The 23,026-nt window shown below is 35.6% G+C and overlaps 1 protein-coding gene across 3 annotated transcripts in view; it reads right to left on the bottom strand.

The window, feature by feature from the left end:
- Window positions 1-23,026, bottom strand: part of MYO1D (myosin ID) — a 389,795-nt gene that overhangs the window by 88,506 nt on the left and 278,263 nt on the right. For all 3 annotated transcript variants that reach the window (XM_077165206.1, XM_077165205.1, XM_077165207.1), the window contains exon 21: window positions 21,907-22,061. In XM_077165206.1, coding sequence (XP_077021321.1) covers window positions 21,907-22,061 — 155 coding nt within the window. The remainder of the gene's footprint in view (window positions 1-21,906; window positions 22,062-23,026) is intronic.

Here is a 23,026-nt window from a genome sequence, read left to right as displayed (position 1 = left end):
CTTATTGGCACAAAGTTAACAATATTCTTGTTACAATTTTAATATCTATAGAATATGTATTGACATAATCTCTTTCATTCCTGATACTGTTAATTTGTATCCTTCTTTTATTTTAGCTCATCAGTCTGACTGGATGCTTATCAATTTTATTAATAATCTCAGAGAACCAGCTATTGGTCAATAATATTTGCTATTGTTGTTTTCTATTTCATTGACTTCTGCTTTGATATTTACTGTTTCCCTTCTTCTGTGTACTTTAACTTAATTTGCTCTTATTTTTCTAGTTTCCTTAAGTGGCAGGTGAGGTCATTGATGTGAGACTGGGTCTATCCTGAGACTGATCCCTGTGCACTGGAGAAGAACGTGTATTCTATTTTCGTAGGGTGCAGGGTTCCACATATATCTGTTAGTTCTAGTTGGTTTAGTATATCATTCAAGTTCTGTGCTTTCTTACTGATCTTCTGTCTAGATGTTTTATTCATTATTAAAAGTGGTATGTTGAAGTCTCCTGCCATTATTGTACTAGCCATCAATTTTTCCCTTCAAATCTGTCAGTATTTGCCTCATATATTTTGGGGCTCTGCTGTTAGGTATGTATATATTTATAATTGTTACATTTTCCTGTTATATACTTATAGGCATTTAATGCTATAATTTTCCATCTAAGCATCACTTTAGCAGCATTACACAACTTTTGATACGTTGTATTTTCATCTTCATTCAGATCAAAATTCTTCCTAATTTCCCTTTTAAGTTCTTCTTTGGCCCATGGGTTATTTTGAAGTGTGTCATTTAGCTTCCCAATATTTAGAGATTCACTGTAGATCTCTTTGATATTGATTTCTAATGTCATTTCATTATGGTCAGAGATCTTGCATCATTTTATATTTATTGTGACTTGTGTCTTGGCCAGGATATGGTCTATCTTGGCAGATGTGCACTTGAAAAGAATGTATATTCTGATGTTGTGAGGTAGAATATACCATATATGTTAATTAAGTCCAGTGAATTGATAGTGTTGTCCAGGTCTTCTACATGCTTTTTTATTTTATATCAACTTGTTCTATCAATATTGAGAGAGGGGTAATGGAATTTCCAACTCTTGTTGTGGTGTTGTCCATTTTGCCTTGTAGTTCTAATAGTTTTGTTCCATATTTTGAAATTCTCTTATTAGGGGACTAAACATTAGGTTTGTTATGTTCTTGGGATGTACGGATCCTTTTCTTAAATTGTGAAATAATTTTATCGTGTAATATTTTTCACTCTGTAATCTATTTTGTTTGATGTTAATATAGCTTATACGGTTTTCTACTGCTCAGTGTTAGCAATTGATTGTTTATATTTTAAGTGTATTTCTAGCAGACAGTATAAAGTGCATTTCTAGTAGGCAGATTTTAATCTCATTTGACAATCTCCATCTTTTAATTTGGGGCATTTAGGCCATTTACATTTAGTGTTATTATTGATATGGTTAAGTTTGAATCTATCCTCTTGATATTTGATTTTTATTTGTTCCACCTGTTCTTTGTTCCCTTACCCTCCTTTTCTGCCTTCTTTTGGACTGTTTTCATTTTTCTCCCTTGTTGACTTCTTAGCTATAACTCTTTGCTTTGTTACTTTAGGGTTTATAGTTTACATTTTTAATTTGTTTCAGTTCAAGTGATATATATACCATTTCCCATAGAGCTAAATAATCTTACAACAGCAGACTGCCATTTCTCTCCTTTCAACTTTTAAGCTATTGTTGTGTACATTTTGCTTTCATTTAAGTTATAAACTTTACATTACATTGTTATTATAATTTTTAAAACATGCAATATTTTTAAAAGATTTTAAAGAGCAAGGAAAAAAAACTTATGTATTTACCTATGTGGCTGTTATTTCTAGTGCTGTTGATTCATTTGTGGAGACTCATATTTTCATCTAGTATCATTTTTATTCTGCCTGAAGAACTTCCTAGAATATTTCTTATACTGCAAGTCTACTGGTAGTGATTTATTTCAGCTTTTGTATGTCTGAAAAAGTTCTTAACTAAACTTTGTTTCTATTGTTATTGTTAACCTTCATTTTTGAAAGCTATTTTTGTTCCAGAATTCTAGGTTGACGGTTTTTTGCTTTCAGATGTTGCTCCACTGTTTTCTCACTTACATTGTTCCTGACGCGAAATCTGCATCATTCTTATTTTTGTTCCTCTGTATATAGTATATCTTTTCCCTCTGGCTGCTTTTAAGATTATATCTTTTATCATTGGTTTTGAGCAATTTGATTGTAACGTGTCTTGGTTTAGTTTCCTTCATTATTTTTTCTTTCTTGAGCTTGGGGTTCATTAAGCTTCTTAGGACTGTTGATTTATAAAGTTTTCATCAGATTTGGAAAACTTTTGGTCACTATTTCTTCAAATATTTTTCCTGTCTTCCTCCATTCTTTAGGGACTACATTTACATGAATTTTAGGTCATTCGAATGTTAGGTCACTTGAATTTTAGATCACAGTTCACTGATGATCAGTTTACTTAAAAAATTTCTCTTTCTGTGTATCATTTTGGATGGTTTCTATTGCTGTATTTTCAAGGTCACTAATCTTTACTTCTCTAATGTTTAATTCTATTAAAGACATCCAGCATATTTTCATGTTAGACATTGTAGCTTTCATTTCTAAAAGTTTGATTTGGGCCTTTTAAAATTTTACAGGTCTAACTTTTAATTTAATTTTTCTTTTGGAGGCACACATGGTCCAGGAATTGAACTCAGGTCTCCTGCATGGAAGGCAAGCGTTCTACCACTGAATTAACTTTTTTTTTTTTTTTTAACTTTTCTATTGTATAGTGTAACATATATACAAAGCAAAGAAATAAAAAAGCAATAGTTTTCAAAGCACTCTTCAACAAATAGTTACTTGTTGAACTAACTTTTAATTTTAATGTCTTTGTTGGCTGTTTCTAATATCTGTGGCAGTTCTGGGTTGCTTTTGATTTTGCTCCTCATAATGGGTTAGATTTTCCTGCTTCTTTACATGCCTTCTAATTCTGACTGGATACCAGACACTGAATTTTACCTCCTTGGGCAATAGATAATTTTGTATCCCTATAAAAATGATTGAGTTTTTTTTTTTTTTAGGATATAGTTAAGCTGCCTGGAAATAATTTGATCCTTTAGGGTCGTGATTTTAAGATTTGTTAGGGGAGACCAGGGCAGTGCTCAGTTTAGGGCCAATTATTTCCAACCACTGAAGCAAGATGCTCCTGTGTACCTTACTCAGTGTGTGATAAATTATGAGATTTTCCAATCTGGCTGCTAGAACAGGCACAATTCCTCATTCTTTTTGGATGTTCTTTCCTCATTTTCAGATGGTTTATTTATACACATGTGCTGATCAGTATTCAGTTGATTAGTCAAGGGGGTATTGCAGAGCTCCAGAGTTTTCTGTTTATGCAGCTCTCTCCTGTTATTCTGTCCTAATAAATCTAGCTGTCCTGGTCTCCAAAGCCTTTCAAGCTCTGCCATGGTTGCCTCCAACCCCACCTCCACCCCCGGCCTGTGCCATGGACTGGATTCCCTCTCAAGACAGTAAGTTGAGGCAAATATAGACTTGGATAATTTGTTTCCTGTCTCTCAGGAATCACTGACCTTCAATACTTGATATTCAGTGTCTTAAAAACTGTTGTTACATATATTTTGTCTGGTTTTTTGTTGGATCAGGTGGGAGGAGAAATCCCATTCTTGCTATTCCATCCTGGATGGAAGTGGAAGTCTCCCACTTTTAAAACTTAGAGATCTCTATTAAAACTCAGAACATAGATTGGCAAAACGATGGTATACACATATGATCACACACTGTACTGCTACAAAAAGGAATGCAGTTGTGAGGCATGCAACATTGTGAATGAACCTGTGGGACATTTGGTGAGGCAAAACAAGCCAGAAACAAAAGAACAATTATTCTGTGGTCTCATTTAGAAAATACTTATAAGAAAACAGGGTCCTAGATTGTAAACTCTTACAGCAGTCACATTTAGTCCAGAGTGGTAATTATTATTTCTGGATTTTGAAAGACTGTTATATATATGTATAACTTTGTATTTAGAGATAAGAATGAAGCTGATCAGGTCAGGATAAAAGTAATTCAGAATACAGGGATAAGGAAGACATCGTCTACATTTTAGAACCTCATCTACTCTGAGACCAAAGGAAGAAAGGTTTATTTTGTCCAGAACCTAAATTTTCTGTAGCACATAATCTAATTCAAACTATCTGGATGGATCATTTAAATAATCTAAACACAAGGAACCCAGAATAATAATGAGGGCCTTTAATCCTTTAGAGATTAATGTAATGCCTGGATATATCCCAGAGTATATTAAGCAGATCATCAAAAAGTACTGGCAAACTCCCTTGAGGGGCAGGTGAAAAATATATGGAACTATTAAACTTTACCACTGGGGAAATCCCTGATACTGTGTCAAACATTAGGGACACCCAAATCTAAGGCCAAGCCCTTGATCTTGAGGCTTGCTTTTGTGAAGCTTATGTATGTAGCAGAGATGCTTAGCCTATCTATAGGCATGCCTAAGAGTTACTTCTGGAGGACCTCTTTTGTTACTCAGATGCGGCCTCTCTCTCTTTAAGCCCAATTCTGCAAGTGAAACCATTGCCTTCCCCCCTATGTGGGACATGACATCCAGGGGTGAAAGTTTCCCTCGTGGCATGGGAGATAACTCTAGGAATGAGTCTGGCCCTGGTACTGTGGTATCAACAATACCATCCTGACCAAAAGGTGACAAATAAAGTATCAGTGGCTGAGAGAGTTCTAATAGATTCGAGAGGCTACTCTGGAAGTCACTCTTATGCAAGGTTCAGTTAGACATTGCTAACTACCATAATTTGTCAAACCCCAACCGAATCCACTGCAAACAATTCTAAAGGGCACCTAAGGTGATATATAAGATCTACAAAGGTTCCATGCACTAGGGTAACTTTCCAGAAAACTACAATCTCCAGATGGCTCCCTATACCAGATAAGTCCTGAAATGCGGAGGGCCAACCTCTCCAGAATATCAGCTAGTTCCATCCCCCATCATGAAAAAGTTAAAATGGGCATAGTCCAAATACTCTTAAAGAGTGGGAGAAAGATCAAAGGTGATGGTGGAGTTACGTAGAGAAGGTAGGGTTTAACAAATGAGTATGACTGTTGAATCATTATATTGATACTTTTTTTAGTCTCCAGTATCTTAAAGCAGCTAGAAGTAAAAACGTAAAATTGTGGAAGTGTAACCCATACCAAACTCTGAAATCTGTTCTATAACTAATTCTTGGGCTGTGCTTTGACATTTATTGCTTTGTGTGTGTGTGTGCATTTATAATAAAAATTATATATATATATAATTTTTCACAAAAAAGAAAAAACAAAAGTTGATTGTGATGATTTAAAAAAAAAGCCTTCTAGTCTCCAAATGTTCTGGAGAAGCTAGAAGGAAAAATCTAAGATGATGGAATAGTTGCTCATGACAAACTCTGGGATCTTTTTCTGTAACTACTTGTTGAAAAGTATTTTGAAAATTATTGCTTTTCTCTTTCTCTGCTTTGTATATATGTTATATCATACAATTTAAAAAGTTAAAAAAAAACCTAGAACAAATATTACCTCACTTTGATGAGGTTTTCTTAGAACATCTTCCCCATCTATTACTCCCATCTAAAGATGTACTCTGACATCTGTGCTTTTAAGCCACTTTGTTTATACTTATACAAACTTTATATGTTATGCATTTGTCTCCCTTGATAGACCACAAGCTTCTGATGGCAAGAGCTGAGTCTCTGTATTCCCATGCTTAAGAAATATCTGATATGTGATTGAGTCTCAAGAAATATGTTTTAAACAAAAATATTGTGCAGCCTTTTACTCTTACAGATAAACTATAGAACAAAATATGTTGATCTGTTCAAGGGCTAACAGTTAACTGATGGCAGAGTTAGGACCAGAAGCCACGTTGTCTGCTTTCTGTCAAATACTCATTTCTACCAGGCCTGTTAATTCAATGCATATACCAAGCAGAAAAGGCCAAGAATTACCATGCATCAAAGCCTCAGATGTGGAAAGCCAGAAGTTACTAATTCTGAATGTCATAATTTAGCTAGGCTGGGCTTAGTTGGCAAGCAATAGAGTATTCTTTAACAAATTGTTTCCTGATTTTTTTTTTTCTGACAAGAAGTTTTTTAAGTCATTTGGAATTGTACAGGCTTCTCTCCTCTCCCATTTTACACCTACGTTTCTATTCTCCTTAATACCGTCAGCCAGATTATCTTCATTTTTTATATTTCTTTTCCTGGTATCATTTCCCCTAAAACCAGGGAATAAATCTCCACTTCATTTAGTAATGATTCTGTCTTTTGAGGGTGGTTGCATGCATCAAGCTGATTTTTTTTTTTACATGGGCAGGCACTGGGAATCGAACCCGGGTCCTCTAGCATGGCAGGCAAGCATTCTTGCCTGCTGAGCCACCGTGGCCCACCCATCAAGCTGATTTTTTTCAGTATGAAAATTTTATTTGAATTTACTGGTTACTAGTTGCTTTGTTTCTGGGAGAAAATATATTCTAAAATAAATTCTCATAACTTTTCCTGGATATAAAAAATACATGATAATTATAGAAAACTTCCCTTATTTTTTTAAAAGAAAACCAAAAAATAAGAAACACTAAATGCAAAGCCATTTTTAAAAATAATAAATATCATGTTAGCTATTTCATTTGGTCTTAAATATGAAGAAAATGAGACTTGGAACAACAACTCTGTTTGTTCAAGAAGCTAAAGGAAGTAATTGCTGCTACCCTTTTAACAAAAGCCAGATGATGGGCTTCAAATTCAACAAAACAAATCTCTCTCCTTTACAGAGAGAAGACTGGGATTGGCAGAGGGTCTTGCCGGGAACATATGCTGTGGGGAAACAAGTGAGCAAACCATAAGCATTTGCTTTCTAAGGATCTTTCAATGTCTGAATTCTAGAATTAACTACGTCTCTCACTTCCTGGAAATCCAGGGGAGAAAAAGTTCGGATTAATCTGAAAGAATAATATCTTACCTTCTTTGGCGGTAAGTTTGTCATTTGAAGCCCAGCACTGCATGTGACTGAGAGAATCACAGATACCTAGAGTCTTAGGGACAGAACAGCCTGAGAAACCTTCCTACTCTACATACAGGCAAATGTCACCGTGAGCCCAGAGGCAGAACTTTACACTTATTTCATTTTGTGGTTTCTTATTATTGTAGCTTGCGACATTTTGAATCCTGATCCTGTCATGTGAATTATAATAATGCTTTCCAGGTTTGTGTCATTTGCAAATTTGTTAAATATGCTTTCTATGTCTTCATCTAAGTCACTGTTCAAAGAAGATCATGTGAGCTCTACCCAACAGCGTTTCTCCTAAGATATCTATTGAAATTGCTCTGTAGTCTTACTGGAGTCTCTTTAGCAGATTCAAATATCTCAAACCCGTAAATCTCTTCCCTTTAGGTATTTCAGATCTTCCTTTATAAATGGATATTTTGAAGTTGTATTTCATCCAACGTAATTCTGCTGATAGTATAACTGAGCTTTTAAAATAAGCTTCAGGATCTGCCAGTTGTGGGTTGTTATTTCCCTTGTCTCTTGTATTAAAATAGAAGAATTAGTGACTTGTAAGTTTTCACCATAAGAAATTACTATACTTGTGCTTATATGGCCATATAATTCCATTTTTCTCCTCTATATTCTTGTGTCTGTATTTTAAATTCTTCTTCCCAACATTATTTTAATTCTTCCTCAGTGGTGAAATAAAAAAATTTCCTTTAGGAATTTTATCTCCCCCCCACATGGTTGTAGAATGGTGTAAAGTTTCTTCAGCTTCTTCCTTCCTTGTGGCCCCAGAAAGCAGGAATCTTGGCCCTTCTCATTTCTAGGATTTTTATTGCTAATAACTATAAGGATAGCCAATACAATAAACACCAAGGAAGTTCCAAAGACTAAGGAATTTTGTTATACTTCATATCCCTTTGAAGACATTTGATTTCTGGTTTTATAGCTAAGGCTTGCACCTTCCTTTCTATCCTTTACCTTTTTAGTGCTTTCACCATTAAATACATCCTTCATAGCATGAAGGACCACAGATGTATTACATATTGACGAGTGTTCCTCAAGTTTCCACTTTCCCTAAGGGGACACTTACTTTGTGTTCCCAATGATCTCCCTGTTAGAAGTTATCATGAAGTTTTGTCTCATTGGGGAGTTTTTGTTTTTAATACTTATCGTTTCCACATTGCCTATATGATAGAGTTCAGATTCTCTGGTGTGGGGCTTTAAGTGCCTACATATTCTCCTGTCTCATTTCTTGCTACCATCCCTTTCATTCCCTGCAGTCATTTAGGTCTCCAAGCTACTTCTCTCCACCAAGCTTTGCACATGCTGCTCCCTTCTCTGGGGAAAATCTTGCCCTTTTCTCTACCTGATAAGTTCCAGCTCATCCTTAAACATCCAGCTCAAGGACCACCTGCTCTCCCCAGGCTTTCCTGACTTTCACATGCAAAGGCAGCCAATTCATCCCCTGAGCTCCGTAGCACATTGTTCACAGTGCTATTATTGTATGTACCGAGCATTATTTCTACACGTTGTCCTCTCTATGAGATTAAGGGCTGTTTAAGGGAAAGGACCTAATGGTCCATATTTGTATCGCTCCTCCCACTCCGGGCTTGACTTGTGGTGGGGACCTAGTGCTCCCTGATGGTCTGAAAACAGATCAAATACTTAGTTAAGTATATTATGCTTGTATAAAAATCCTTATTCCTATACAGTTGACACTTCAAATACAAACATAAAGAAAGCTTTCCCAAAGTCCATTAAGTAAAAACAGTTTTGGAAATAGACAGTGACGATGACTGCACAACACTGTGAGTGTAATTAATTCCACTGAATTATATGCTTAAAAGGTTTAAATGGAAAATTTTGTTATATTTATTTTATAACAATTTAAAAAATATTTTTAAAAAGCCCATTAAGTTAAAGAGTTGGATCTGACACTCAATTTAGAAAATAATTCCAAGAGACAACACAAGCCAGGGTATTATTCGCTTATCGTTTGGTGAATCTATGAAAACCTCACAGGATGATCTCCATTTTTAACACATACTAAAAGTTTCATAACCTGGTATCTCTCTGGAGCTTTGGGGACCTGTGTGATACCTAGGACATAGTTAAATAAATTACGGTATTTCCATACAATGAAATAGCATGTAACCATGAAAAAATAATTATAGTTTTTCTATATCAGGGTACCTAAAAGTGTGGGCTGCAGCTGCATGAGAATCACATGGGGGTGATTCTTTGGCTAACATGACTGCCATCGAGGTAAACATCATACCGCGCTGCGCTGATCCCAGCGCTGATCACTATGGCCAGAGCTATTGGCTCAGCCAGAACACTTCTCCAGGATTTTTGAACAACAGACAAAAGAACCTGACCCTTAGTCCCTTGCCAATGGAAAAGCTGAAGAAAGAGACCCTGGGAGCTAGCAGACATCTCTAACCTCGTGGAAGAAGCCATTGCAGGAGAGTGCAGAAGAGAGCGGGAGACTGTGACAGCATTTGACTCCCTGATCTTAGCTGGTCCTCTTCCCAAGAACCCCAGCAGCAGACTTTCTGAGGCTTGCTTATTAAACACACATGCCAGCTTGGTTGGGCATACAGTTCTTGAGCTATAATTTTTTCCCTCAAAAGACTAAAGAGTTGCTCCGCTGGATTCTGGCATTTAATATTGCTGAAGAGAAGACTGAGGCAAATCTAATTTCTGTTATTTTGTAAGGGAATCTTCTTTCCAACCCTAGTCTGAATGCTTAAAATATCTATTTTAGTTAATCCTTAAAATTAAAAATAGATTACTATGGTAACAAGGTGGGCACTCTAGATCTCCAGAGAAGATGCTTTCAGCATAAGAAAGATTTCTTTCTAGTATGTTTTAAACTACCTTATTTTATTGAATGTAAGATGTACCACTGTTTTACGTATTACTAAGAAAGATAAAAAGTTGCCCATTCAACTGTAAGAACCCATCAGTTATAAGTCACATCCCATTTTCAAAAACGTTAAAACTTGAAAATAATGTACTACTTAGAATTGATGAAATATAGTATTACTTTGGCTCAGTTTGTTCTTCATTTTTCATGTATACCTATTATTTGAAGGTAAACTTTTTGTTTCCTCTCCTCTATATATGTCAACTTCTTTGTGACTGTCTTCTTCGGTATACTGAGAGCTCGTCTCAATCTTGTCCTTATATCAGTCATTCTATTCCCTGCACTACCAACTACGCTATTTTCAGATTTTAATCTTGATTTAGGTAATACCTTTTCTTACCTCATTCATATAAGTGAATGTTTTATCTGTTTCTCTGCCAACGCTCTGTTTGTCTCAGTCTGCCAGTTCATCTTTGGTCTGCTTATATGGACTCTTATGCTTTGTTGTATTTTATTCCAAGAATAAGCAGATAGTTTCTAGGATATAAATTTTTTACTATAAATCCTTTTTAGAAATATGCTTTTCTTTCAACTCTCATGGTCTACACCTTTCATGTTGTTAATATCTTTCTTCAGAGGCCTCATGAATAAGGACACATATATCCAATCCTGATGGTCTCCCATAAAAGAGGTAAATGGATTATCTGGATTCTGTCTTCCAGTCCACCTGTTTGTAGTTAAATCCATTTCTCAGCTTTAAGTTGGAGCGCTGGCTTATGTATATTGTCTCTCTAGTTGTGGTTTAGAAGTCTCTTACTTACTATAAAACTCATGATCTCAGCAAGAGTCCCTACATCTGCTGATGTAGAGTCTGAAATTACTTCTTTCATCATTAAAGAGAAAGTAAACGAAAAGCTGCAACACTCAGCATACAACATACCCGTGGGTCTTCCAGCTCACACCTTTTTAGCATTACATTGCTTACAGTTGCAATTCTGGAATCAGTGCAAGAACAGAGGTGTTTGTAAAGGGAAGGAAAGCGTAGAAGGGTTCTTCCTTTTTTTCATACAGAAGGAGGACTGAGTTACCTACTTCGGGTGGGCAAGACACACACCAGTGAGAAAGGCTGAGAAGTGTCCTGCTGTCTCCTTCCCCAGTGGACCTCCTCAGTTAGCCTCAGTATTCACCAAGTGTCAGCTACTGTTCTGAACACTAGTGACACTGCAGTGAATAACAGAAAAAAAGTCCCTCCTTTCATGGGACTTACATTCGAGTTGGAAAGCAAGACACTAAATAAATAGACAAGTAAATATGTCAGATGGCGATGAGAGTCATAGAGAAAATAAAGCAGGGTAGGGGGGACAGGCAGTGCTGGAATGGGATGAACTGATCAGGGAAAGCGTCTCTGATGAGCTGACATCTGAGCAGAGATGAAGGACAGCCCTCTCAGTGTGCCAATGGTTGAGTAATATTTCTAGTTTCCGGTGCTGTTGGAAGTTGGCTTCTCTTTCTTTGTTTTCACGCATTTCTATCAGAAGGCAGAGGACGGTGCCTATTACCATCAACCAGATGTTTTCAATAATTATAACTTAAATGGTCCAAATACTTCATTAAGAAGACAGACCATCATTTATGGCTCATTCCTCTGTAGGTGGCTACCCAGAGTATTTCCAATTATCTTTATTTGCTTATGAATTTTTAGTTGGAATATAGTTACTATGATTACTAGTCAGGCACTCCAGGAAAACAGTTTGGAAATACAGATCAAGGGCCACGAAAATATGGATTTGGGCTCGGGGTCAGAGCACTAGAGACATATAATGGGAGCAGGTGAACATGTAGTCCAGGGAGTGCCAAGAGCAGAAGGCTTTGGGAGGTGGCCTCAGTCCTCTGTGCCCATCACCTCTTGTCAGGAGGCCTCATCCTCCCTGCCCCCTCACCTGTACCCCCCCAGCCACAACAGCACTGTGCAACTGCCAACCAGTGGCCTCATATTAGTCTCAGTTTACCCAGGTTTTAAGTGTGACTTAAAAAGAACACGGGCAAGCTACAACAGCAAAGCAGGTCAAATGTTCAGTTAAATTCAGCAGCAGTGCTCCTTTAATTAAACAGATATTAAAGACATTGCTTATGAAAAACAAGAAGCAGATGGCATTGACTTCTGGCTTTCACCCATAGAAATAAAAAGGAGAAATAAGAAATTCCTATGCCTGAGGCTGGGGTTATACTGAGGTTTCTAGTATCCAGTCAAGGCAAATGCCTAGACAGCTGCTTAGGACAGATGGGGCTGTTGACAGCCTAATATTGCAGAGTTTCTGGTGACGCTGTAGTTAGGGCAGCCGACACGAGACCATCTGTTTAGTGGTGGGCAGAAAGGCTCCCGACCAGCAGGTAGACACTGCCGAGAATGAGATACATACCAGAATCAAATAAGCCATTTTCATAACCTCTGTGAAGAAAATCAGTCTTGCAAACCACTGGTGCTACAACCACAGAGAAAGAACCTCACCTTGGGTTCATGGGACATATACAATAAAACCATACAGAACGATAATGTCTCAAGAGTTTTTTTTTTTGCACGGGCAGGCTCCAGAAATCGAACCCAGGTCCCTGGCATGGCGGACGAGAGTTTTTCTACTGAGCCACCGTTGCACCGCGCTCGAGAGGTTTTAAGATATTCAAATGCCACGAGATAGTTCATACACTTAGAAAGCTCTCTTTTGCTCTTTTCTACTTTTTTAAATAATAAAGGAAAATAATCATAAAATAAAAATATTACATCAGTATCATACGTATTTGTTGCAAAAGGTTTATTGTGAAAAATAAATCTCCCTCCTATCTCTTTTCTGGTACTGCACCTCCCTTTCCCGACTTTTAAACACAAACAGTGGTATACTGTACTTGCCATTCCGTTCCTTGTCTTTTTTTTCCCTATGTGAGAATATATTTTGGGGATGGTTTTGATATTAGTATAGCTAGAATCCCCTTGCCCTTGTAATGGCTGCACTTAAAGTGAACAAAGGCACATTAAAGGCTCTGAGAAATACTGCACTAAAGAAACCTATTTAACCTCATGAGCATATCCTAAACTTATTGACTTCCCTCCCCCTTTGGTGGAATTTTTGATCTGTGGAATACTGCCAGGACTAACTAGTATGGCTGTATCAGATATTTATACATGGCATCTGTTCTGATTGGCCTGTGCTTGAGCCATATTTGTTGTTAAATATTCTGAATGTCACCTTTTGGAAGATATTTTGTTAAAGACTATCCTGAAATGTTTTAGGAAATGTGAAATGCATGAGTGAGTACCTGGGAAAGAAGAAACAGTGAGCCCAGGTTGAGTAAAGACTCCAGGAGATGAAAGAAAAAATGCTGATTTATGCTTAGTTAGATTTAGTTTCAGGATTAGTATGCAAGGAAGTGGTAGGTGAGGGCTGCTGTCAGCTTATGAGAGAAGACAGTGATAGGGAGAAACCGATAGTATAGAAACAGCAGTATACTTTGTCTTTTTTGTTCTTTAAATATGAGACGTTCTTTAAATATGAGACATATCAAATACACAAAAAAGTAGAGAGATGAAATAGACGTTCATTAACCAAGTTTAACATACGCTATCAGAGTCATCCTGAGCAATGGACTTTGCATTCAGAAGACTAGGCTGAAAATATTCTACCACTTATTCTGTTGGCAGTCATTTAATCTCAGGGGCGTGCATGTGCGTGCCTGTGTGTGTGTGTGTGTTTGTGTGTGTCTCCCTTCTTTCCTCAAATATTTACCTTAAGTTCCTGTCATACTTTTTGACTTCAAGGAGCTTATACTTTGTAGAGAAAAGAGATACATGAATTAATGGGTTTAATAAACAAATCACTACAGGATGATTTCAGAGCATAAAACACATATCATTCAATCCATTTTATGAAGTAGGCATCTAATGATCAAATCTGCCAGAGAAACTAGACACAGAAAAACATAGACACATATAACTTTAGATTCAAAACATTTTCTAAAAGGTGGCATGGGAAATCTGGCAGTATATTAAAAGAATAAAATACCATGTTTAGAGATGCAAAGTTGGTTTAATAATAATAATCAATAATGAATTGGGTCAAATCACATCATGAGGTCAAAGAAGGAAATCACACAATCATTTTAAAAGTTGCTGAAAAGTAAATACTAGTGGCATTCTCCTTAAAGTTTGGAAACAGATGCCTATCATGACCACTACTGTTCAACAATATCCTAAATATTTTTGCCAAGGAACGAAGACAAGAAAAATAAATAAAATGTAAATAGAAAAAGAGGAAACAAAATTATTATTGTTCAGAGATGATTTTTTTGTGTTCTAAGAGAAAAATCAATCAACTAAAATTGTTCAAGACTAAAAATTTAATATATTATATGCCCAGTTATATAAAATGAATACCCAAGAGTCAATAGCTTTTCTAAATACCAGTAATAATTGGAAAAGAAAAAAAACAAAATGCAAAAAAACACCTCTACCAACAAAATTATTTTACTAAAAGAAGAGCTACATAAATGAAATGGCATACCTAATTCCTTTTTCTATAAATCATACCATATTATATGTATTGTGGGCAACTTGATTTTGTTTACTTAATAGATCTTGGAGATTATTTAAGTACAAAAATCTAATTCTATTTCTATTTAACACTTGTATAGAGTATTTTATGCTATGATGTGCTAGAGTTTATTTCTTCACTTGACTGCTGAAGAAATTCAAGTTGTTTCCAAATGTTGCTATAGCAACCAATGTCATAATGAAAAACCTTGTCCCTGCCTCTTATGTACTTGCACAAGCTTGAAACTCTGATTTTCTGCCTTTTAGGATAGAGACTAAGAAATGATACTGCAGAGAAAAATTTAAATTTTTAATAGGTATTGTCTACTTGCTCTTCAAAGGGAGTTTGTCAATTTGTAACTGGAATATCAAACATAGATGAGAATAACTTTTCTCCCCAAACCACTAATCTTACATATTATTTAGTAATTTAAAAAAAAACGTATCTATATGTTTGCTATTCATTTACCTCTTATTCTATGTAATGCCTTTTTCTATTCTTCTCCCAATTTTCTACTGAATGTTCCTCATGACCTATGGGTAGCTAATAATCTCAATGCCATCAAATGAACAGGCCGCCTGTCCTTCACTTATTTTAAATGCAATTTAAATGGTCCACTAAAGTCCTCTGTGTATACAGGCCTCTACGTGATTCACTGATCTTCTTTCATTTCTAAGCCAATACCATGTGTTTGGATATCTTAATAATGACAGAATAGTATTTTAAAACAGTTTCGTTGAGTTGTGACTGACATATTTAAAGTGTAGTATTTGATGTTCAGACATATGTATGTACCCATGAAATCATCACCACTGTCAAGATGATGAATATTTCCATCATCCACAACAGTTTCCCTGTGCCCCTTTATAGTTCTTCTTTCTACCCTACCCTGTCACTATAGATTAGCTTTCATTTTCTGGAGCTTTATGTACATGAAATTAAATGGTATATATCCTTTTTTTTTGTTGTCTGTTTTCTTTCACCTAGCATAATAATTTAGAGATTCATCTATATTGGGTATTTATCAATATTTTATTCCTTTTTATTGCTGAGTAGTATTCCGTTGTATGGATATCACACAATTTTTTTGTTCACCTTCTGATGGACATTTGGGCTGTTTGTTGTATTTTGGATATAACAGATAAAGCTGCTATGGACATTTGTTTATAAGTCTTTGTATGGGCAAATGTTTTCTCCTGGAGAATGGCTGGATCACATGGTAGGTGTATGCTTAACTTAAGTGACTGCCAAACTATTTTCCAAAGTTGTATCATCTTACTTCTCTCACCAGCAATACATGAGAGCTCCTCCACATTCATACCAACACTTGGCATGGCCAGTCTTTTACATTTTAGCCATTCTAACAGGTTTATAGTAGTATTTCATTGTAGTTTTAATTTGCATTTACTCAGTGACTAATGATGTTGACCTTCTTTTCATGTGCTTGTTTGCAATCAATATCTCTTCTTCAGTGAAAAGTCTGTTCAAATGTTTTGCCCACTTTTTATTTGAATTCTTGTATTTTTATAATTGCATTTTGAGGGCTCCTTACGTATTCTGGATATAAGTTCTTTATCAGATAGATGTTTGGCAAATATTTTTTCCTAGGCTTGTTCTTCTAACAGTGTCTTTCAAAGAACAGAAGTTTTAAATTTTGATGACATCCTATTTATCAATTTCCTATTTTATGAATTATACTTTCGGTGTTATATCTAAGAAATCTCTGCTTAATCTAAGGTCAGAAAGATTTTGTCCTATATTTGTTTCTATAAGTTTTATAGTTTGGTTTTAATTTTAGGTCTATGCTCATTTTGATTAAATTTTTGTATATGGTACAAGTTGTAGATCAAGGTTCTTTTTTTTTTATTTGAACACCCAATGATTCTAGCACCATTTGCTGAAAAGACTATCCTTTGTCACTGAATTAATTGCCTTTGCATCTTTATAAAAAACCAGCTGTTATTTTGGCTATTCCAGGTCCTTTGCATTTCATACACATTTTAGAATCAGCTTATCAATTTCTACACAGAAGCCTGCTGAGGTTTTGAGTTCAATTTAGGGAGAACTGACATTTTAACAATATTGAGTCTTCCTACCTTGATTTATTTAGTTCTTTTTAATTTCTCTCAGCAATGTTTTGCCATTAATTCAATCAGTATATTTTTCATCTCAGACAGTACAGTTTTCATTACTAGAAGTTTGATTTGGGTCTTTAAAAAATATCTTCCATGTCTCTAACTTTTTTAATATCTAGAATTTAATTATAATAACTGTTTTAATGTCCATGTCTGCTAGCTCTAATATCTTTGCCAGTTCTAGATTTGTTTCAATTGGTAATATTTCCTTCAACAATGGGCTACACCATGTTTCTTGAGGATGATTGTATAATGATATAGCTTTCACAATGTGACTGTGTGATTGTGAAAACCTTGTGTCTGATGCTCCTTTTATCTACCTTGTCAACAAAGGAGTAGAACATATGGAATAAAAATAAATACTGGGGGAACAAATGCTAAAATAAATTTAGTTTGAAATGCTAGTGATCAATGAAAGTGAGGGGTAAGGGGTATGGTAGGTATAATCGTTTTTTTTTTTTCTTTCCTGTGTTCGTTTTATTTCTTTTTCTATTGTCTTTTTATTTCTTTTTCTGAATTAATGCAAATGTTCTAAGAAATGATGAATATGCAACTAAGTGATGATATTGTGAATTACTGATTATGTATGTTGTTTTATTTTATTTCTTTTAATTAATAAATAAATTAAAGAAACAACAACAACAATGGGCTACATTTTGCTGCTATATGCATGCTAGGTAATCTTTGCTTGGATGCCAGACATTGCAAATTTTATCTCATTGGGTGTATCATATTTTTGTATACCTATAAATATTTATGACCTTTTTTCTAGGATGTAATTAAATTACTTAGAAATAGTTTGATCTTTTTGTGTCTTGCTCTTAAGCATTTTTAGGTAGGGCTACAGCATCATTTATTCTAGGACCAATTATTCCCCACTACTAAGGCAAAATCAGGAGAACTCTACCCAGTGCCTTGTGAATTATGAAGTTTTCTAGTCTGACTTGCCTGAACAGAAACCATTCTTGGTCTGTGTGAGTGCTGGGTACTGTTTCTTCTGGTCTTCTCAGACGGTTCTTTCCCCAGCTTTGGGTAGTTCTCTCTCCCTCATGCGCTGATCAGTACTCTGATGAATATTTGAGGGGTAGCCTACACAGGTCTCCGCACTTCTGTCCCTGTGCACCTCTTGCTTCTTTGGAAGTCTGTCCTGAAACCCGCAGCTACCTTGGTCTCCTGGCCTCTCTTCTCAGTCACCTCAACGCAGGGTCTCCTGTGCTGCACCTAGGACCCCCCTGCGTGCACCATGGCCTCACAACTCTCTTAAGGCAGTAAGGTGGGACCATCATAGGGCTCACCTTGTTTTTCATTTCTTAAGGATCACTGTCTTTGTTGTCTGATGTCCAGGGTCTTATAAATGGTTGTTTTATGCATTCTGTCATTTTGTTCTTGTTTCAGGCAGGAGCTTAAATCTAGACCTTGTTACTCCAACTTGGGCCTCTCTCTCTCTCTCTCTCTGTTTTTTTTTTTTTTTAAATAAAAATTGTTCCTGTTTTTAATTTTTGTTCACCTGCCTTTGCTTATTCACCTTGATCCTTATTTCTATATTGTCTATGTATAGTCTCCTTCTGGCTTGTCCTTTTCTTTGAATGGAGGTAGCTATTTGACGAACTGTAGTGTTTGAAGAGACGAGGTCTGCAAGCTAGGATTGTCCTACAGTTTCAACTCAAGTTGTGGCCTCAGATCATTCTCTCTCTAAACTGTCATATCCTCTACCTCAGGTTATTTCACCTCCCAGTTCATACATAAACTTTCTCTTTACTCTACATGTTGGGTCAGCAGAACTTGGAAAGTTCCTTAGGCTATAGGCACTCTGGGTGGTAACACGTTAACTAATGACTTTTGTTGGTAGTTGCAAATTTGTTTTTTTCCAAGTTAAGAAAGTTTTTTCCTCCCTTATTTACTGAATATCTATTCATTTTTGCATGCTTGTTTATTAGGAATAGGTGTTGAATTTTATTAAACAGGATTTTTTTTTCTATTACGAAAGATCATACTCCTAGGGGGTGTAAATCTCCCTGGCAATGTAGGACAGGACTCCCAGGATAAACTGGGACTCGGCATCAAGGAATTGAGAAAGCCTTCTTGAGCAAAATGAGGACGTGAGAAATGAGACAAAATAAAGTGTCAGTGGCTGAGAGATTTCAAACAGAGTTGAGAGGTTATCCTGGAGGTTACTCTTATGCATTATATAGATAGCCCCCTTTTAGTTTATGGTATATTGGAGTGGCTGGAGGGAAGTACCTGAAACTATTGAGCTATGTTCCAGTAGCCTTGATTCTTGAAAACGATTGCATAACTATATAGCTTTTGCAGTGTGACAGTGCGACTGTGAAAACCTTGTGTCTGACGCTCCTTTTATCCAGGGTATGGATAGACATATACAAAAACAAGGACAAATAAATAAATAAATAATAGGAGTGGGGGATAAGGGATAAAAAAAATTGGGTAGACTGAAATACTAGTGGTCAATGAGAGGGAGGGGTAAGGGTTATGGGATGTATAAGTTTTTTTCTTTTTATTTCTTTTTTTGGAGTGATACAAATGTTCTAAAAATAATCATGATGATGAATACACAACCACGTGATGATACTGTGAGCCACTGATTGTATACTTTGGATGAACTGTATGTGTGTGAAGATATCTCAATAAAAAGAAAAAAGAAAGATCATATGCTGTTTTCTCCTCTAATCTAGTGAATAGATAAGTAGAATTTTCTAATGGATAACCATCTCCTATTCTTAGGGTACATTTTCATTGCTCATGATACATTATTCTTTTAATAAACTTTTAGATCCAATTTGTGGACATTTTATTTAGAAGTTTTAAAAAAATATGTATGCTAAAGCGGGATGGGATTATAATGGTCTTTGTTGTGCTATCCTCATTTGTTTTGAATATTAGTTATGCTAGCCTAATACATGCGATCCTTTCTTTTTAAAGTTTTCACTTCTTCATCTTCTCTTTGAAACCTGGTTAGAATTTTGCTTATGGATGATAAGTCCTAATTGTCTTTATAATTTTTTTTATGACAATGACTTCTGCTCAAATATAGTCTATCCATGGTATAATTTGCTTTTTCAAGCCCTTTTCTCCTAAGTTCTAACTACAGAATTTCTCAGAATGTACTTGAGGAAATTATATAGAAGATAAAGGATGGGCCTGGTCTGGAGTTAAATCCCTCTCACCTTTGGATTCCCATAGTTAAAACCCAGGGACAAATAAGATTACGTGCCACATCATTATGCTTGTAAAACACAATATGAATTTCAAAGTCACACCAATGATATACTTGACCATAAAGGAAAACAGCTAAAAAAAATAAAAGTAACCTTTTCTCAAGAAGTCAATGTCAAATAGATGACTATAACTCTAAGTCAACATTTCAAGCCTGAATCTTCTCAGGACCAGCATTTTACTTCTCATTTTTACTTGACCTCCTAATTCATAGCATAGGAACATCATGAATAAATTAAAAAAAACTCTAGCATCTTGACAGTCTTCTTTCCCTCCTTCCATTAAAAAATAATTCTTATTCTGCAGAATCAAAACTATAACAGCATTTATAAATTTTGAAGAAATTTTAAATTCTTACATATATTAAAGATAGGAGTCATGCAAATGGAAATGTATCAGAATGCATATGCTAGGAAAAGAAAGCAATTAACGGACCCTGGGACCATACTCACATATTTTTGCTTTTTGTTGAAGGCATTTAACAGCGGTTGGAATTTGCTAAACAAGGACCTAAACTGAAACAAAATATTTCAATCTTCCCAGGCAAAAACTATTGTATTTACTAGGATAGGCATCCAAATTAAAGATAACTCATTGAAATTCCTTTCATTGTTCCCCTTTGCTGTGACTGACTATTAGGAGGAAAATAAGCCTGCTTACTTAAGTTACATTTGTTGTAGAGATGCCTTCTCTATGTGTTTCCCATCTATTCTAAACCCTTTAGTACTTCTCTCGTACACTTCATAATGATTGGCAGATGGAAGGGAATTTTCAAAGGCCTATATTGTTATTATTTTCTTTTGGTAGTTCCTTAGTTAGAGTCTTATTTTTTCACCACCACATGACTATGAAGCATTTTTCTTATAGCTTCAAAAAGCATTTAATTATATAAATATTTAAAGATCCATTTTGATCTAGAACACAAAGTTTAATAACAAAGTTCTGTGCAATTCATCTCTAAAATTGTACTTTATATATTTATCAGCAAAAAATGAATAAAGGTAATTAGACATATAAACATCTGATTTTAAGCATGCTTTTGCTTAAAGAAAGAAAAAGCCATGTATAAACTTTTTTTTTTTTTTAATGATAGTAATAAGGAATATTCAATTACTTTTGGCAACTTAGGAAATGCCATTTAGGAAAAAAAAGCACTGGGCGCTGAGGTCTCATTTCTCAGTCCCTGAGTTTTGAGGAGTCATCTCGTTCCATCATCAGGGAAGTGGGGAGGAGGGATAGTATGTCACAGTGGGAAGAACATTTGACTTTGGAATTGAGAGACAACCTGCTCCCCTTCCTCAAATGCTCCATTACCACCACAAGAAAGAAAATCTCATCTGTAAAACAACTCTAATAAATAACCAGACAAAATCACTGCCCTGCTTAAAATGATCCATTTACTGGTCCCCACTGCCCTTAGAATCTGCTGTTTATATTTCTCACCTTACTGCTCACTACACACATACAACAGACGTCTTCCAGTCTTTCTACGAAGTTTTCAGAATATGTCATGTTCCATTAGGACTCCAGATTTTTGCATATGATATTGCCTCTCTCAGGACTTCACTCTAGTCCTTTAGTATTCACTGATCATACCATCCTAAATATACCTTCTAATTTGATTATATTCATAGTAGATACACGAACAGATTGTATTGGGGGTAAACAAAAACCTGTGACAATAAGAAGTAGTTTTTCTATCAGCTGGATTTAATTACATTGGATTAGCAGTGAAGAGATCACCAGAAGGGAAATCTCTCATTGTTGGTTCAGCTGAAGGCTAGAAAAGGAGAGGATCATTCCTAATCTTGAAACTAAACCTGGATGCTAATTTCATCTTCTGTGAAACAGATTTAAGTTGCCCTTCTGAAGAAAAACAATTCACTACATTAAAATGGGCACAAAAACAATTTGAATTATAATTAAAGGATTCATATATACTTCTAAATGGCCTTCTATAAAAATCAAAGTTTACCTCTTGAAATGGTTCACCATGACTCCAACAAGTTCTCCAATCCGACTCTCTTGGGTTGGTTGTTTGCTGAAGAGGCAGACAACGAGGTCTTTGCTGTCTTTTGTATGGAACACTACAAGTTGGTCCTTTCCATTGGAGACGCTCAGGCCGGTCAACTGCAAAGAGACAACACATAGAAAACTACTAGGATGGCTCTTAAAAAAAAAAAAAGAATTAAATATATACCTTGCAATGGTTTTGCTCAGCAACTCTGATCTTTTATCTTTATCTGAACTTGAATCTTTATCAAGTTTCATTGAACAATGGTTCGTAGAGAAGGGGGTCTAAGAGTCATAAACAGGCTTCAAGGAATGTAGAAACTCCCATATTGTATGCAAAATAGATTAGGTGAGGCTGGGCATTTTTCTGGGTTGAGGGGCCATAATTTATATGGAGTTTTTAAAAAAGTCTGTGAAAGTGAAAATAATTAACTGGGATAGCAGAGTAAAATAAAGTAAAAACAACTGAAATAATGGAGTGCTATTATTTTTCTAAGGCTATATTAAGGTATCTGTCTTAAACCTCACAATAGGTTATCTCATTTGTACCATACACCTGCAGCACCTCTCATCTCCAATCTCACTTTCAATAGAGGCAAGAAACAAAACGAAGTTAGGACATTTGGTCATATAACATGATATATATTTCCCATTATATTCAGCATCTGCCAGAATTCTGTTGAAATATGGTCAATTCTATGTCCTCATATTTGAATAATTTTACCTTCTCACCCTGGTTTATTTTTCTTTATAACATTTAGCACCATATAAATATCTGTTTATTGTCTGCTTCCCCCTCTGTCTATCCCTGCCAAAATGCAAGCTCCACAGGAGCTGGGATTTTATTTATTTTGTGGATAGTTAAAGTTCCAGAGCTCAGAAGACAGTAGATACTTAACAGATATTTGTTGAATGAACAGATTAATTCTATTCATTTTTATAGTGTCTGTTTCTCATTGTTTAAATCATCTTTATTATCCCATTTTCAGTCTTTCTCAGTGTCTTTAAATTCACTCACTCCTTCTTAGGTCTCATTTTAGGTAGGCTTAGCCTATCCTTTTTGGGGATAAGTTTCATATGAA

This window comes from Tamandua tetradactyla, chromosome 6 (genome assembly GCF_023851605.1).
Source record: "Tamandua tetradactyla isolate mTamTet1 chromosome 6, mTamTet1.pri, whole genome shotgun sequence".
NCBI lineage: Eukaryota > Metazoa > Chordata > Mammalia > Pilosa > Myrmecophagidae > Tamandua > Tamandua tetradactyla.
This window is presented reverse-complemented; position numbering and strand designations above follow the sequence as displayed.